This window comes from Dendrobates tinctorius, unplaced genomic scaffold (genome assembly GCF_039654945.1).
Source record: "Dendrobates tinctorius isolate UK_male_01 unplaced genomic scaffold, ASM3965494v1 ptg000104l, whole genome shotgun sequence".
NCBI lineage: Eukaryota > Metazoa > Chordata > Amphibia > Anura > Dendrobatidae > Dendrobates > Dendrobates tinctorius.
The window spans coordinates 5,253,187-5,272,083 of record NW_027361772.1 but is presented as its reverse complement, the minus strand read 5'-3'; the positions used below and the strand labels follow the sequence as shown (position 1 = coordinate 5,272,083).

Genomic DNA, 18,897 nt, shown 5'->3' with positions numbered 1-18,897 from the left:
AGCTTGGAAAGGAAGGAGCACAATTTGACTTTTTCAACGCAGAATTGGCTGGACTTGAGATCAGACGCCATGTTGCATTTGGAGAGCACCTGAAGTGCCCAAACAGTGGAAACCCCCCAATTATAACTCCAACCCTAACCCCAACACACCCCTAACCCTAATCTCAGCCCTAACCCTAATGGGAAAATGGAAATAAATACATTTTCTTTTAATTTTATTATTTTTCCCTAACTAAGGGGGTGATATCGGGGGGTTTGATTTACTATTTATGGCGGTTTTTATGTTTGGCAGCTGTCGCACGCTAAAAGACACTTTTTATTGTAAAAATAGTTTTTGCATCACCACATTTTGAGAGCTATAATTTTTCCGTATTTTGACCCACCGAGTCATGTGAGGTCTTATTTTTTGCAGGACGAGTTGATGTTTTTATTGGTACCATTTTCGGGCACGTGACATCTTTTGATCGCTTTTTATTCCGATTTTTGGGACGCAGAATGAACAAAAACCAGCGTTTCATGAATTTCTTTTGGGGTCAGTACGGTTACAGCGATACCTCATTTAGGTCGTTTTTTTATGTTTTGGCGCTTTTATGCAATGAAAACAATTTTATATAAAAAATAATTATTTTTGCATCGCTTTATTCTGCGAGCTATAACTTTTTTTTTTTGCTGATGATGCTGTATGGTGGCTCGTTTTTTGCGGGACAAGATGCATATTTATATGAGTCTTTTTTATCGCGCGTTATTGCACTTTTTGTTTGGCGGTATGATAATAAATCATTATTTTTTGCTTAGTTTTTTATTTTTATTTTTTAAGGGGTTCGCTAAAGGGGTTAACTAGTGGGACAGTTTTATAGGGCAGGTCGTTACGGACGCGGCGATACCAAATATGTGTACTTTTATTGTTTGGGGTTTTTTTATTTCCAAAAAATGAATTTATTAGGGAATTTTTTTTTTTAATTTATTTAGCGATTTTTTTTTTTAAAAATTATTTTTACTTTTTTTTTTAACTTTATTACATTGTCCCAGTCAGCGATCTGTCACAGGCACTGCACAGGCTTTCAACAAGCCTGCGCTTTGCAGGCACTGAGGAAGCCAGCTCCCTGCAGGCCCCCGTCGGCCCCCTTCGCCATCTTGGATTCGGGGGCCTGCAGGGAAGGAGTCCCCCGCAGCAGCGCTGCACATTGTGCTGCTGTGGGGGGCTCAGGGAAGCACGGAGGGAGCCCCCTCCCTGCCGATGCTTCCCTTTAACCCCCGGTACACCGCGATCGTGTTTGATCGCGGTGTGCAAGGGGTTAACGTGTCAGGGGCGGTTCGTGACCGCCCCTGACACTGTGCTGTGTGTCAGCTGTAATAATCAGCTGACACCCGGCCGCGATCAGCGGTGGTCACCACGTGGGCGCCGCTGATCGCTGTGACGTACTATCCCATCCCTGGGAATTAAGTCCCAGGCACATGGACGGGATAGTACGTCACATGACAGAAAGGAGTTAAGGACGGCAAATATGGACATATGGACACCCATTGTATTCAATGGTGGTGCGCACATGTCAGGTTTTTCACACGTACACACAGACATGTCAGGTTTTTTGCACTGCAAGGACAGAATGCATGCTGCACACGGATGACATCCGTGTGTCATCAATGTGACACGGACAGGCACCTGGAAACAAGCGGTACAATTTGTGCTGTTTCCTGGCACCGGCCAGTTGCTGAAGGCAGTTCTCATCATTGTCTCCTGCTTGTGCGGAGATCAGCATGACCAGGAAACAATGATAAAAGTTGTATTCAGCTGCCAGCGCCTGGGGAGAAGCGGTACAGTTCTCGCTGATCCCAGGTGCAGGCGGCTGCTGAAGGCAGCTCTCATCATTGTCTCCTGCTCATGCTGAGATCAGCGCGACCAGGAGAGAATGCTTGGAGTTATGTTCAGCCCCCATTGTGTGTATCCTGTGTAAAATAAATAATTATATAAAAAACCAGCATGGGCTCCCACACAATTTTGATAACCAGCAGAGGGAAAGCCCGCAGCTGGAGGCTGATGTTAATAATCTGGGACAAGGGACAATACCCCAAAAGGATCCCAGGCTATTAATAACAGCTCACAGCTGTTTGCTTAGCCTTTCCTGGTGAATTTACAGGAGACCCCAGAAAATAAATTACTTAGGGTTCCCCTATAGATTCACACCAGCAAAGGCTAAACAGACAGCTGTGGGTTGATATTAATAGCCTGGGATGGGGTCAGAGATATTGCCCCTCCCCATGCTATCAACATCAGTTCTGAGCCACCCCAGAAATGGCCCATCCATTACATGCATCAAGTCTGGTGCTTAGTGGTGGTGGCAAGTGGGGCGATAGAGTTGGGAGGTTGATGTCACCTTTGCATTGTCAGGTGACATCAAGCTCAAGAGTTAAGGTACTGTCACACTTAGCGATATCGCTAGCAATATCGCTATAACTTGTGACGTTATAGCGATATTGCTAGCGATATCGCTGTGTATGATACTTACCTACGACCCGCTCCCCCGCTGGTTATCGCTGATTACGCGAGAACGTTCAGGACTGTTTCTCGTCGTCAGCTTCCTGCGGTGCTTCCTGTGGAGAGACTAGCATGGAGCCGGGCGGGAGGATGTCAGGATCGCCTAGTGTGACAGGTAAGTAGCGACCCACGACCGCTACGATGTCGCTGGTGAGATCTGCCTGTGTGGCAGCTCACTAGCGACCACTTAGCGATGTACCAGCGATCCTGACCGCGTCATATCGCTGGTCGTGATCGCTTGTGCATCGCTAAGTGTGACCGTACCTTTAGTAATGCAGAGGGATCTATAAGACTTGTCTCCTGTAAAATAAGAAAAATAATAAACCACCATATCCCTCACCTGTCCGACATACTGCCCCATGCCGTAATCCATCACAGCGATAACTGCTTTACAATCTGAATGGTGCAAAGATGCAATATTCCAGGCTGAAGAGCAGGATACAATGAGGTGCTGCGAGCGCAGATTCAGTGACATCATAGAATTCACCATTGGTCATTGAAGCTGAGTTCCACACTTCACTGTGAGTGGTCAGACGAACTGCGGTGACCTCAAAAAGAGTACTGCAAGCACCGTGAGAAAATTCAGTTATACCTCTATAATGATGTATTCAGATGGCCGTATAAAATGGACCCAGATCAGAATGCAATGCTCGGGCTGGCCAGTGGGTCCCCCAACACAAGTGTGACAGCTACATATATTTCTATGCAGCTGTTACTCTCAGGTTGGGAGACCCACCGGCCAGTCTATGCTTTGCGTTCCAATCTTGCTCTCATTTACATGGCCATCTGATTACGGCCCTAAGGACAATAACCAAATACATTTTACTTGCCGAACTTAATTTGTTTACTTGAGTACGGAAAGTAGTACTGATGACCCTCCCAAAATGCATGGGACGTCTTATGGGTGGTGCTTCACTGCCACTGGTTGCTCTGTAACCCTTACCTGCTCCATGATGCCTTACAAGTATAGGAAGCCAAAATTAGGAAGGAAGGCACAATTAATACCAATCTCAAAATACAAAAAATAAATAATGGATAATAATATAATCTAATCAATGTGCAATATTCCCAAGAAAGTGGATGGCAGACCATCCGGTGACAAATGAGAAAACCAACTGAAGATGGTGAGAGATATACCTAGTAAGGATAATATGTGCGATAAAAAAAGTGAAGATAAAATAGCTTTGTTAAAATATCCTTTATTGTTCAATTTGGCACGACAACATAAAAAATATATATATATTAATAATGCAAGATTAGTGCATAAGGCAATACAACCGCTTTTAATAAAGAAGAAATATAAGATGTCTCCTTCGCCACCTGACGAAGGAGACATCCGAAACGCGCGTCGGGGGGCGCGTTATATCGGCACACCGCTTCCCTCACTTGCCCTGGGTCCGCAGGTATAGAGAACCCTTTTCCATTGTCATTACCACACTTTGGTTTGGTTGTCAGCGCATTTACACACATGTGACTCTCACATTGTTGGTCATTTTTATTTGACATAGGTCACATACACCTTATACATTGCAATTATATGCACATCATAACTTGTGCTGCACATGTGATTTTCACCACATTTTTCTTGTTCTATTTTGCTCTGTTTTGCACATTTTGCAATTTGTGCACAAATTTTATGATTATGCACTTTTTTGCGTTTTTTGCATTTTTTGCAATTTTTGCACAGCTGCTCACAATATAATTTTTTGCACAATTGCTCACAATATAATTTTGTGTCTCTACACATTTTTTATTACTTCAAACAGGCTTGTACTTTTTGAAAAATCAGTGTCTTTCAATTATTATTTTTTAGTATCAATACTCATATTTTATTCTCTGCACCCTCTTGCAGTTTCTGCATTTCATTGCTGCTAAAAACCTTTGACTCTATACATAATTTTCACCTGCATCAGGCATGTGAGGTATAATTATCACCCTGGCACATTTGTGGATCTATTACTTATATTGATAAGATCTTATATTTCTTCTTTATGAAAGCGGTTGTATTGCCTTATGCACTAATCTTGCATTATTAATATATATAAATTTTTTATGTTGTCGTGCCAAAATGAACAATAAAGGCTATTTTAACAAAGCTATTTTATCTTCACTTTTTTTATTGCACATATTATCCTTACTAGGTATATCTCTCACCATCTTCAGTTGGTTTTCTCAAGTATAGGAAGCCGCTCAGTAGCTGAGCCCATTCAATGAAGGGTAAATGGAAGCTCAGATTACTGCTGATTAATCACTTAAATACTGCTATCAATCTCTGACAGAGGCATTTGTGTCATGATCCTGATGGGACAGTCCAGAAGGGGCTTCATTGAGAGTGTGTTTTCGCTTTTATAGACTGCACCACTCGTACAAACAATCAAATGATCACAGGTTCACATCAACTATGAGAGATAAAAACAAACGGTGTAATGCGGTGAAAAAAAAGTTTTAAAAAAAATTTGCCTAAAATTAATTACAAAAATTATTAAAATAGGCATATTTGACATTGCCATTGCTGTAATAGTCTGATATATCAAGATTATTTTATTTAGACTGAAACTCCTTGTGTTTCCTCCCTCTACTAATGTACCTATACCCGACACTGCCATTTCTGTGTGTGGTTCTACTATTACTCCCCAGCAACATGCACGCTGTCTTGGGGTCATACTTGACTCCGAGCTTTCCTTTGCCCCCCATATTCGATCACTGGCTTGCTCTTGTCATCTGCACCTCAAAAACGTTTCTAGAATTCGACCTTTTCTTACTTTTGACTCTGCAAAAACTCTCACTGTTTCTTTTATTCATTCTCGTCTCAACTATTGTAACTCTCTTCTAATAGGTCTCCCTCTTACCAAACTCTCCCCTCTCCAATCTGTCTTGAATGCTGCAGCCAGGATCATATTCCTCACCAATCGTTACACCGATGCCTCTACCTTGTGCCAGTCATTACACTGGCTACCCATCCACTCCAGAATTCAGTATAAACTTATTACCCTCACCCACAAAGCCCTCCATGGCTCAGCACCACCCTACATCTCCTCCCTTGTTTCAGTCTACCACCCTACCCGCGCCCTCCGTTCTGCTGATGACCTGAGGTTAGCATTCTCAATAATCAGAACCTCCCACTCCTGTCTCCAAGACTTTACACGTGCCGCGCCAATTCTTTGGAATGCACTTCCCAGGTCAATACGATTAGTCCCCAATCCCCACAATTTTAAGCGTGTCCTGAAAACGCATTTATTCAGACTGGCCTATCGCCTCAACACATTAACCTAATCTATCCCTGTGTGGCACAGCCAAAAGTTTTACCATAACCAGGTTCCCCGCATCATGTTCCCACATGCTTTATGCATCCATTAGCCCTCTGTGTCTGTACTGTTACGCACTTATCTTTATGGCTGGTCCATACAATCAGGGCAACTGTTACCACCCACCTTTCGTGTCTCCCCTTTTTTCCTCATAGACTGTAAGCTTGCGAGCAGGGCCCTCATTCCTCTTGGTATCTGTTGTGATCTATGTGATTATTGTTATGCTGTAATGTCTATCGTCTGTACAAATCCCCTCCGAAATGTAAAGTGCTGCGGAATATGTCGGCGCTATAGAAATAAAATGTATTATTATTATTTAATTTATTATTTAACCCATAAGGTAAACTCTAGATAGAAAAAAAACTGAAAAGCCAGAATTGCTGTCTTTGGTGTATATGTACACCAAACATATGTATGTGTCATATGTATTCTAAAATGGTACCCATAAAAGCCAACTCTGCACACAAAAAGCAAGACCTCACATACTGCTCCATCAAGGCAAAAATAAAAATGTTATGGGTTTGGAAAAATGTTCACCCAAACCACTTTTTTCTATAAAGTTCAGAAAATCTAAGATATCAAAATAATAATAAATAAGTTTGATATCGCCGTAATTAGGCTAGTTTCACACTAGCGTTTATGAGCGCAGCGACGGCCTGCGCACGGCCGCCGCTAAGCCGCGCCCCGCCGGTAGCTCCGCCCACCGGCGCATGACGCTGCATGCGCCCTGCGTCCCCTATCTTTATCACAGGGGGCGCAGGCCGTGCGCAGTATGCGTTTGGTGGCGCATGCGCCTTTTTGACGGTGCGCCGACGCAACCAAACTGCAGCAGGTCGCATGCGCCGCCAAACGCATACTGCGCACGGCCTGCGCCCCCTGTGATAAAGATAGGGGACGCAGGGCGCATGCAGCGTCATGCGCCGGTGGGCGGAGCTACCGGCGGGGGCGGCAGGGGGCGGGGCTTAGCGGCGGCCGTGCGCAGGCCGTCGCTGCGCTCATAAACGCTAGTGTGAAACTAGCCTTATTCTGGAGAATCATAGTCAGGTAATTGTTCCTGCACAATGAAGACCGTAAAATAAATGGAGTCCTTCAAAAGTAGTACAACTTGTCTCGCAAAAAACGATGGGGAAAAAAATGTTTTGGGTTCTTGGAAGAAAGGGAGGAAAAAAAAACAAAAATGACTGTGTTCTTAATGGGTTCATTGATAGTTCATTTTATTACTAATTATCTGACTCTTCTGTCTCCTGTAGGGGAGGGAAATTAATTTTAAAATGTGCTGGGTTTTTTTTTTTCAGTTTATATGATCGGCACTTGTACTGCGCTTGTGTGTTTAACTGAGGTGAGCTCAAAGTTCCCCTGCTATATCATATACCATTGCTACATACAGTAGATGAAATGCAAAGAGGAGTAATGTCATAAGTATGGAGTAGGACCTGCCACATTTTTTAGGTGGCCTGAATTATCAGCACAACACATCTTGGTCCTTCATATTATTGGAAGCAAAAGATGGGGCCGTGTTCACTCACCTGCTCCATGAAGGTAAGAAGAGATTCCTTGTTGTTTTCCCATTCCTCTGCAAGTTCACTTTCGTGTGGGAACTTGTCACAGCCCAGGTATATGGAAAGCTCCATACAGTTATTGTGCAGGTAACTGAAGTCGTTCATGCCTGTTAGGGAGAAGAAAAGGCTATGTGATTCTACTACTAAGCTTATTACAATCAGTTCAATGTGCAGGGTAATCTGTGACCTACCGCCAATGGCTGTAAATGAAAGACTACAGTGGTTCTTAAAGGGTTTGCATCAAGATATGAAGTTATCTCCATTGTGTTGGATAGGTGATACCTTTCTTATCTCTAGGGGTCCAACCTCCGGGACTCTCTGAAGAGCGCCTTATAAATGGAGCAGAGGTTGAAGATGTGCATTTCTGCTCCATTGATTCTTAATGGGACTGCCAGAGACAAACGAGCACACCGCTCCCCTACCTCTGCCTCTCCCACAGAACGAGAGGGGCACATACATGATCTGTGTTCCCTTCCGATGTCCATTCTCAGGATTGGTGGGGCTCCCAGTTTTCAGACCAACAAGCAATAAGGAAGGTATCACCTATCCTTTGCATAGGAGGATTACTTCACATCTTTGAACAAATCCTTTAAAGGGAATCCTCCTAAGCCGTCTACTTGGGCATGTAGGTCATAGAAAGTAGAATAAAATGTTACCTTGAAATCTGTGTTCCCATGTCTTATTCCAGAGAAATCCATGTGTTTCTTAATGTAATGTAAACAAGCTGTTAAGATCTATGTGCCGGACATAGATCTCTCTGAGAATCCACCTCCAAAGCTTATTTTAAATGAAACAGGGCGTTACCAGTGTGAGACATGTAGATCACGAGAGCTGATTGTCAGTCTTGACATGTCCCACACTGGTAAAATCAGAATTCAAGGTAAAATTTTATTCAACTTTCTATGTCCTACTTGTCCATGTAGACGGCTTAGGAGGTTTGTTCCTACTGACAGATTTCCTATAAAGCTTATCCTAAAACATTACTTAGGGTGTAGATGACATTTTAGACAGCAAATGCTGTAACTGAATTACTTACTGCCAGAGACAGGCTTCCATTTTGCTCCATTGGCAATGCCCATACCCCTAGTGAAGTCATCTGCATGGCAACTACCACGAATGGTCTCTCCCATCGTCAAATGGGCTGAGGCATAAGAGATGGCAAGCCACCGGAAAATAGCATGGTCAGGTGTCCTAGATACTCCGTCTTCCTCCTCTGCTGCAACTTCTACTACAGACTCCTCTTCTTCCTCCTCTTCTTGGAGAATGTGGTGACGATACCTGGGTGGTGGTTCTTCTTCCTTCGCTGCTCTTGCCATATCATATGGGTAAGAAACCAACTTTTCTCCTGCTTGTAAGTTAGCTCCCAGAACAAAAGGAATTTTATCCATCCAAGTAATGATTGCTCTTGTCTCTACTGCCACCTAGACAAGAAATACATAAGTCTTGTCTTCATTGCACCATTTCCACCAATAATTAGACTGTAATACGTGACTTACTGTAGCATCTTCCGCCAAAAAGCTTTCTGGAATTGGTATGTTATTGTTTGGAAACCTATAAGGGACTAACTTTCTGTCCTCTGCTGCCCACAGTGCTGTGTTAAGGTCTGGGAAGTTAGTAAAAATATCATAGCCTTCTTCTGTCCAATGGCCAAGTGCCCAATTTCCAAGTTCTGAGCCCTGTGTTAGAGAAATTTAATTTAGGTCACAATTTGTGTTTTAATGGGTGTTTTCCACATAAACAGGATCACTCGTCCATAAGCTGTGCATGGTATTACAAACCCTGTTCAAATTAATGGGACTAAGCTGCATAATGTAAATATCATCGGTGGGCATCTTGGATAGCACCTTAAACCAATCCAGGAACAACTGGATCTAGAATGATCCAGTATTGAGTGCAGATCTTGCAGAGTTGAGTCTCATGACTTTAAGGAAGCCTCTACAAATGTGTACTCACCATTGGACTTGCAATCTCATACCCATCAGGGTTTAGCGAAGGCACAAGATGAATCCTGGTCTCATGGACTAGAGTTGTTATACGCGGGTTGCCATCTCGATATTCCTTACACATAAACTGCATGAGAAGAAGAAGCAGTTCCCGACCTAGAACCTCATTACCATGAAGTCCAGCTGTATACCGAAATTCTGGCTCCCCTGTTGAGTATCATACAAGACAGATTAGGAACACAGGCAAAATAACACGATTGTTAATACCTTTATCTGCTTCATTTTTATTTGAAGGACATTTTATTATTTCCTCATTGATGTTCTTACCTACTTCATGTTCCCCTGGATTATCTGAAATCTCCATTGCGTATATTTTCAGTCCTTTAGACGTTTTTCCTACGTTATATATTCGAGTGATGGTTGGGCATTCTTCGTTAACCACTTTCATGAGCTGGTTGGGGAAAGGCACATTGGGCATAAAAGAAGAGACGTTAAGAAGATAAAAGCCGGGCGGTGGTGATGGAGGAGACTATAGAAATACTCACCTGCCTCATATCTTTGTAGTTGTGATGCTTGAAATCTAGGTTATCTGCAGATGTGATCACTTCATTCTGGCTGTAATAACTGACCACATCTAGAAAGAAGCAGATGTTATATGCGAGATTAGCGGTATGAAAACAAAAAAAATCTAAAGAGAGAAAGTGTAATAATGCAATTTCCTAATATGAAGTAATTTTAACATAGGAGTTCCAATTTAAAGGAGTTCTCCAGCTCTGGGCACCTTTTTTTTCTTTTTTTTACTTGTATGCATATATTTAGGGCTTAAGAGGGTTGTTTCAGAAAATAACACACAGGTATGCAAAATTTGGGTTGATGAAAAATTTTCCAAATCCAATTACTGATTTTTATATTTTCTTATGCTCTGATTTAAAAAAAACAACAACTATTTTTAACCATCACGTATGGATTTTGCACGAAATGCGTGTGAAATTACGTACAAGCGAGATGAACAAGAACATTTTTTATTGTAGCCAAAAATCTATACAATATTATATCTAAAAATGTATTGAAAATTCATTTCTACAACTTTATTAGGAATTAATTTTTGCACCTTCTCTTGATACCTTTGCTCTTATAGAAAACCTGCGGATGTTCTCCGTGAAGCATCCTGCAGTAGTCCTCCATTATGTTCTCTTTCCATCTCATCTCACTGATATCCTGATGAAATTTTTCTCTTTGCTCTTTCCTAACAGCACCAAGATTTTCAGGAAAGTAGTCCAAATGGGAATGCAAAAAATGTAACTTCAAATTCTTCAAACAACCCAAGGCTTTGAAACGTTTCCGCATGTTCTCCATGATGGACTTAAATCTTGGATCTTTGTTGTTACCTAGAACTTTCGTCACAACTTCTTTAAAAGAATTCCAAGCCCTTTTCTCAACTACTTTCATTTTTGTTTCGAACACGTCCTTCATGAGCTTACGAATATCCTGACCCACAAAAATGGCTTACTTCGGTTTTGCATCGGAAAGTCCATGAAAGTTGTATACAGGTACTTAAAGGTCTCTCTTTCTTTTGGTAAAGCTTTCACAAACTACTAAGTCCAAGCTTAATGTGGTGTGGTTGTAGAAGAACTTTAGTGGGATCAACTAAACTTTCTGAAACTGTGTTCTTGAACCTAACGAAGTCTGTAATGTTCCTTTATTGTTTCTTCACTACAAAACAACGGCAAATATAGCAAAAGTTGTGGGGTGAATTACGACAACCCCTTGTAGCCATTTTGATCACGTTAGAAACAGATGCTTATTCCACCACAACCACTAAACACTGAAAGGAACCGTGGTAAGCGCACCACCACACTCTTATGAACTCTCTCTAAAAGAAAATCTGACTTTGCTCCCCATAGCAACCAATCACACTGCAGCTTTCAGTTTTTATACTACTGAGGTAAAATGAAAGCTGTGCTCTGATTGGTTGCTATGAACGCCACCACACTGTTATGAACTGTGACTAAAAAAAAAAAAAACATCTGTCTTTACTGCGCATAACAACCAGCCACAGCACAGCTTTCATCTGTTATACTGCTGAGATAAAATGAAAGATTTGCTATGATTAGATGCTATGGACACCACCACACTCTTTGGAAGCTGAGTTAAGTATGCTGCCTCCCAGGAGCAAAAATCAAGGATGTGGCAACAGGATACCAACTATCCTGAAATCCAAGGACGACCACCCTTTCCTACTGATACATTTAAGCACAAACGACACGGCAAGAAATGACCTACCAACTATCTGTGAAGACTTTGAAATTCTGGGGAAGAAAATAAAGGAACGGAACGTACAGATTGTTTTCTCATCAATCCTCCCAGTCAATGGCCATGGCATCAGAAGATGGAATAGGATACTAGAGGTGAACAACTGGCTACGACGGTGGTGCAGGCAGCAAGGATTTAGATTCTTGGACCATGGCGTGAATTACCTCTACGATGGACTTCTCGCAAGAGATGGGATACACCTCACAAAACCTGGGAAACACACATTCGCCAGAAGACTTGCCACACTCATCAGGAGGGCTTTAAACTAGAAGAAGAGGGGATGGGTGGAAAAACAGCAGACAAGAACATGCAGCAGAAGGACAAACTAATCAAGGATACTAGATGTGGTAAAGAGGACCCAAGACAGGGTACTCAGAAGGAAGCTAAGAAAAAGGAAGCAAAACTTCTTTCCTGCATGCTGACCAACGCAAGAAGCCTGACCAATAAGATTGAAGGTCTGGAGTTGGTAATGTATGAGGAAAAATACGACATAGTAGCAGGGCTGTGGAGTCGGAGTCGTGGAGTCGGAGTTAGTTTTGGTTGGAGTCGGAGTCGGTAGAAATGTACCAACTCCGACTCCAGCTTTAAAAAAAAGTATTAATATTTCATAATTGAACTTTCATATGAATTTTATAAATGTTACTCAAATATATATGTTCTATCAAACTATGAACAACAGTGATAAGCAGTTCTGCTGGAGATAGAGACATTTCTTACTTCTTGTGTGTCACTGTTCTCCACTGCCCTTATCTAATCTTATACTTGGTTAACCCCATGCTGCCCCAACCCCCCTACTTACAATGTATGAAACTGAAAGTGAAAATGTGTTGCAAATTCTTAGTAGTAAAGCTCCTCCTCTAGACTAGATCATACTAGGTGTGCGTCTTCCAAGCATCTCACAGCTGCCTGCTACTCAGAAGAGGAAGACTGTAAGAAGTATAATCCTTTCAACAAACTTTGCATCAGTTAACTGTGAGTACATGAGGAATAATAACAGTATTACTGACCACTATATCAGTTGTACGACCTGGCAATAATTTTGTACAATTGTTTTTAGGAAAAACAATTGTCATTTGGATTGTGAATGCAGAATTAAAAACCTGAGAATGTCAAAGAAGCATCACATTAAATCAGCTGTATTTGAACATTTCACCATCACTCAAGATAGAAAACATTATGTCTGTCAGTGTATGACAAATGATCCAGACGAAAACAAATGCTGTGAAGCCAAGATGAGTGCATATTCAGGCAAAGATAAAAATGCTCCTACCAGAGCTTCTAATCTAAAGAGACATTTACAGCGCTTTCATCCAGAAGTACTGAAAGCAGTGGATGAGAAAGACTGCATCCAAACCAATGAACCAGTGCCCAGCTCTTCCAGCCAAACAAAGGAGCAGAGAACTTTGCAGCCATCAGTTGCATGATATTTTGTCAGTGACAAAGTTACTGTGACAATGACAGTAGATACATTTAAAAAACAGATCATAGAGCTTGTTATAAAGGATAGTGTGCCTATTTCATTATTTTCACGACCAGCTTTTATGTGTCTGAATGGGGAAATGGCCCGCAAGCTTGGTGTTTCTCTGGAGAGAGAGAGTATTAGAAAATTAGTAATCGAAGAAGCTTTTAAACAAAAGGAAGAACTTAAAAAAACTCTCAAGGGACGCTTTCTGTTTCTTAAAATGGATGCCTGCACACGTCACAGAGTGAACTATTTTGCCATCAATGTTTGATTTGTTTGTGACAAAAATGAAATAGTTACCAAGACATTGGCAGTAAAAGACACCAAAGCTCATCACACCAGTGAGTTTCTCCAGGTCTTGGTGGAAAAGGTTCTGCAAGACTATGAACTTAAAAAAGAGCAAGTTCTTTCTGTCGTAACTGACAATGCTGCAAATATGATAAGTACTATTAAGCTAATGAATGAGAGTAATGATGGTGACCAGCAGCTAGAAGAACATTCTGGGTCCACAGACACAGAAATGTTTGAAATAGAGGAACACAGTATTGTAACTGAGGAGCAAACTGAAGTTGCTTCAGATGAACAGCAACATGATAGTTTAGATGATCTTGTTGAAACTGTGTCAATATGTTCTTTCATTCATCACATGCGCTGTGTTGTGCATATGCTACAGCTGGCTATAAGAGACAGTCTGCAAGAAGGACATGCTGCTGCACTGATTGGCAAGGTGAGAAAATTGGCTACTGTTACCAGAACCCCTAAAGTTGACTCAATTTTGAAGAGACGTGCTGGAAAAGGGGCAATTATTGATCAAGCCACACGATGGGGCAGTACTTACTTAATGATTCAGCGCTTGGTTGAACTGAAAACCTTTCTTGTAGACATGGCTAACCCTCAACTGACACTAAATGAAAGTCAGTGGAATCAGGTGACTGAGCTGGAAAAATTGCTAGAGCACCCATTTACAGTGACTAAAAAATTACAAGCAGAGGACTTAACTCCAGGTATTTTCTTAAAGGAGTGGAAGAACCTGATGTTTCGCCTGTCCCAAAGAGGAGGGTTAATTGCAAGTGGCATTGCTACATCAATGAAACGGAGAGAGGAGCTACTATTACAAAATAACATTCTTTTGGCAGCTGTTTATGTAGACCCAATGCATCGGATTCTTCTAGATGATCAACAGCTAAGTAAAGGGAAAGAAGCTCTGTTTGAAATAGCAGTAAGGATGAAAGGGTTGCAGAACAGTCAGGAGGAACAAGAAGAATTTGGTCGTCCTGCCACATCTTCACCCTCCTCATCAACTGATGAAGAATTTAATTTCGAAAAATATTTGGATCACAAGGACCGTGCAAAGCGTTCCCGCATAGAAGAAGAGTCATCCCCATCAAGGAACACAGCCAGTACATTTCAGCAGAATTTTTCATGTGCACTAAAAGAACTTGAGAAATGTGACCATTCATCAAAAATAACAGTGCAACAAGCGATTCCTCTGTATCCTGACATTGTCAGAGATGTTGCCCGAGTGGTTACTGCTTTGCCACCAACACAAGTTAGTGTAGAGAGGTTGTTCTCTGCTCTCAAAATAATTAGATCAGATTTGAGGGCATCCATGAAGGAGGATCTGACAGAGGCAATACTTTTTCTGAGGACAAATTTATAGATTTCTTCTTATTAACTGCATAAAAGTGTTTATTGCATATTTACTTACAGTTTAGAAAAGTTATTTGCTATATTCTAATTGTATTCTAATAAATGTAGTTTTTGCTCTAAGTGGTCTGATTACTTATATGATGGTGAGAAACTGAATAAGCACGATGTTTAATATTTTACAACAGTAAATTTGTTATGAATTCTCCATTTATGAAGGAGTCGGAGCCGGAGTCGGAGCCGGTTAAAATCCATGAGTCAGAGTCGGAGTCGCAACTGTGGCTTACCGACTCCACAGCCCTGCATAGTAGGAATAACTGAGACATGGTTAGACGACAGCTATTACTGGGCGGCTAACTTGCAAGGATATGATTTGTTTAGGAGGGATCGTAAAAAAAGGAAAGGGGGTGGAGTCTGTCTATATATAAAGTCCACTTTAAAGCCCACACTAAGAGAATATATACAAGAGGGAAATGAAGAGGTGGAGTCTCTATGGGTGGAGATACAAGGAGGGAAAAGTAATAAAAGCCTCATAGGGGTTTGTTATAAGCCACCAAATATAACAGAAGCCACTGAAAATGTATTATTGAAACAAATAGACAAAGCAGCAAATCACAATGAGGCGATTATTATGGGGGACTTCAACTACCCCGACATAGACTGGGAAACTGAAACCTGCGGATCTCAGAAAGGAAACCAATTTCTGTCAGTGACCAAGGATAATTATCTGTCACAACTTGTGCAGGGCCCAACTAGAGGGACAGCCCTTCTGGACTTAATTTTAAGCAACAGGCCAGATAGAATAACAGAAGTACGAGTCGATGGGCACCGAGGGAACAGTGACCACAATATAATACAATTCCACTTGTCCTTCAGTAAGGTGCCCTGGAAGGGGGTTACAAAAACGCTGAATTTCAGGAAAGCAAAGTTTGACCAGCTTAGAGAGGACCTTTGCCGAATTGATTGGGACAATGTCCTCAAAAATAGGAGCACAGAAAATAAATGGGAAATATCTAAATCAGTTTTACACATCCACTGCGAGCTAGCCATACCGTACAGAAATAAAAGGGCTAGGAACAGGAGAACACCAATGTGGCTAAAGAAGGATGTAAAAAGGGCAATAAAGAACAAGAACAAGACATTTAGGAAGCTAAAACAAGAAGGCAATGAAGAAGCATTAAAAAGTTATAGAGAAAAAAATAAAATGTGTAAAAAACATACATTTAGCAAAAGTGGAAACTGAGAGACTCATTGCTAAGGAAAGTAAAACAAACCCCAAACTATTCTTTAATTAAATAAACAGTAAAAAGATTAAAATTGATGGTGTCGGCCCTTTAAAGAACAATGAGGGTGAAATCATAGAGAGCGATGTGGGAAAAGCAAATGTTTTAAATTCTTTTTTCTCAACAGTGTTCACACAGGAAAAGGATTTGCCAGGGGAAATGGAGAGTGATAATGTAAACTCCCCATTAAGTATTACCTGCCTAACCAAGGAAGAAGTGCAGAACCGCCTTAGTAAGATTAAAATTGACAAATCACCAGGCCCTGATGGCATTCACCCTCGGGTATTAAGGGAGTTAAGGAATGTGATAGACAGGCCTCTATTCCTTATATTTAAAGACTCTATAGAAACAGGGTCTGTTCCTTTTGATTGGCGGCAAGCAAATGTGGTACCAATATTCAAAAAGGGGTGTAAAAGGGAACCTGGAAACTATAGGCCGGTAAGCTTAACTTCTGTTGTGGGTACAATTTTTGAAGGGTTTCTAAGGGATACCATTATGGAATATCTCAATGTTAATAAATATTTAACTCCATATCAACATGGATTTATGAAGGATCGCTCCTGTCAAACTAACCTGATCAGCTTCTATGAGGATGTAAGCTCTCAAATGGACCAAGGAGAATCATTGGATGTCATTTATCTCAACTTCTCTAAAGCATTTGACACTGTCCCACATAAAAGATTGGTAAGTAAGATGAGAAAGCTTGGGCTAGGGGAAAATGTGTGTAGATGGGTAGGTAGCTGGCTTAGTGATAGAAAGCAAAGAGAGGTTATTAATGGGGCATACTCAGATTGGGCCAGGGTTACTAGTGGGGTACCACAGGGCTCTGTATTGGGCCCCCTACTATTTAATATATTTATTAATGATCTAGTGGATGGCTTACACAGTAAAATATCAGTATTTGCAGATGATAAAAAACTATGTAAGGTAGTTAACACAAAGGAGGACAGTTTGCAACTACAGACAGATTTGAGTAAATTGGAGAATTGGGCTGAAAAATGGCAAATGAGGTTTAACACAGATAAGTGTAAGGTTATGCACATGGGAAGGAGAAACAGATGCTACAATTACTTACTAAATGGGAAACTGCTGGGGAAATCAGACATGGAAAAAGACTTAGGCATCTTAGTCAATAAGAAGCTAAATTGGAGTGCCCAGTGTCAGGCAGCTGCCACCAAAGCAAATAGGGTCATGGGATGCATTAGAAGAGGTCTGGGTACACGAGATGAAAACAGAATTCTCCCTCTGTTCAAATCACTCGTCAGACCACACTTGGAGTATTGTGTGCAATTTTGGACGCCGGTGCTCAAGAAAGACATTACTGAACTTGAAAGGGTTCAAAGGCGGGCTACTAAAATGATAAATGGAGTTGGTTCACTACAATACCCAGAAAGGTTATCAAAATTAGGTCTATTTACTCTAGAAAAGAGAAGACTTAGAGGAGACCTAATATATGTACAAGTATATCAGAGGGCAATACAGAGATCTCTCCAATGAACTGTTTGTACCAAGGATTGTGACAAGAACAAGGGGGCATTCTCTTCGTTTGGAGGAAAGACAATTTCTGCACCAGCATAGAAGAGGGTTCTTCACGGTAAGAGCAGTGAGGCTCTGGAATTCTCTTCCTGAGGAAGAGGTGATGGCCAACTCACTGAATGAATTTAAGAAAGGAATGGATGCTTTTCTTGTGAGTAACAGTATAGAAGGTTACGAATAACATAATATTATAGGTAGATGGTTGACCCAGCTTAGGGGAAGAAATTTTTTTCTACTCTGTGGGTTTTTTGCCTTCCCCAGGATCAACAATGCAGAACAGCTGCACTAAAAATAGGCTGAACTAGATGGACATAAGGTCTTCCTTCAGCCTTCAAAACTATGTTACTATGTTCTCTGCCCACATCAGCCAATCGCAGCACAGGGTCAATTAATTTCTAACCAAACTAATGACACCAAATCATCCACCAAAGGTCACGCAAAGAGGTCAAGATATGGTGCAAGAAAAAGTTTATGGAGTCAGCGACTGTGAAAAAACTGGACGTGATGGAATTTTTTCAGTAATTTTATTGGGTTCAGGGATCGAAAAATAAAATAAAAATCACCTCTTACTTTTCAAACAATTTTACCCTTCTAGACATGTGTAAGCCTTACAAATGTGAAGGACGCCCTGGATCCCCAGGGCATGTGCCATTTTCCACTCTGCTTTCATCCCGATGAACTGGAAAGTTTGACAAATCCAAGAGCTATTGGCTCCTTACCCCGGCAATTACTCTCGAAAGCCACAGACTGCGTCGGACTCTGAAAGTTTGGGAATAATGACGTCCCAGGCGCTCATTGTGGGAATAAGGGTTAGGGGAGATTCAGGGTTTTTTTTCATGGTTTAAAAGACAATACTGATGGAGGAGGTGCGCACAGAACACTTCACCATATGGCGGCACCAAAAATGAACAGTACTGTGTGGTGGAACAATGGGGGACATAACTATTGTGTAGAGGGAACAAAGGGAAGCATTCTTGTGAAAAGAGCATAAAAGGGCTGAGATTTGTTAAGGGCACAGTGATAATGAATGCACTTTGTGTGGTGGTATTATTTGGAATCTGATTTATTTATTGGTAAATTATCAGAAATAAAAAAAAAATATTTTGTATATATATTTTTATTCAATTTTTTTCAGGAGGAGAGTATACAAGAAGCATTACTCCCATGGTACAGTTCCCTATGGAGTCACCATATGACGGCACGCAAAGCGCCTACCCTTCTGTAATACAGACCCATAGGACTCCGTGTCCTACTGTGTAGCTGCATAATACTGAGTTTTCATACATATTTCCTTTCCTCCACATTCTCTCAGTT

The 18,897-nt window shown here is 41.3% G+C and overlaps 1 protein-coding gene across 5 annotated transcripts in view; it reads right to left on the bottom strand.

The window, feature by feature from the left end:
• Positions 1-18,897, bottom strand: part of AEBP1 (AE binding protein 1) — a 146,610-nt gene that overhangs the window by 15,720 nt on the left and 111,993 nt on the right. For all 5 annotated transcript variants that reach the window (XM_073588628.1, XM_073588629.1, XM_073588626.1 and 2 more), the window contains 6 exons: positions 9,888-9,976; positions 9,670-9,793; positions 9,353-9,549; positions 8,896-9,075; positions 8,436-8,820; positions 7,367-7,506 (listed from right to left, as the gene is read on the bottom strand). In XM_073588628.1, coding sequence (XP_073444729.1) covers positions 7,367-7,506; positions 8,436-8,820; positions 8,896-9,075; positions 9,353-9,549; positions 9,670-9,793; positions 9,888-9,976 — 1,115 coding nt within the window. The remainder of the gene's footprint in view (positions 1-7,366; positions 7,507-8,435; positions 8,821-8,895; positions 9,076-9,352; positions 9,550-9,669; positions 9,794-9,887; positions 9,977-18,897) is intronic.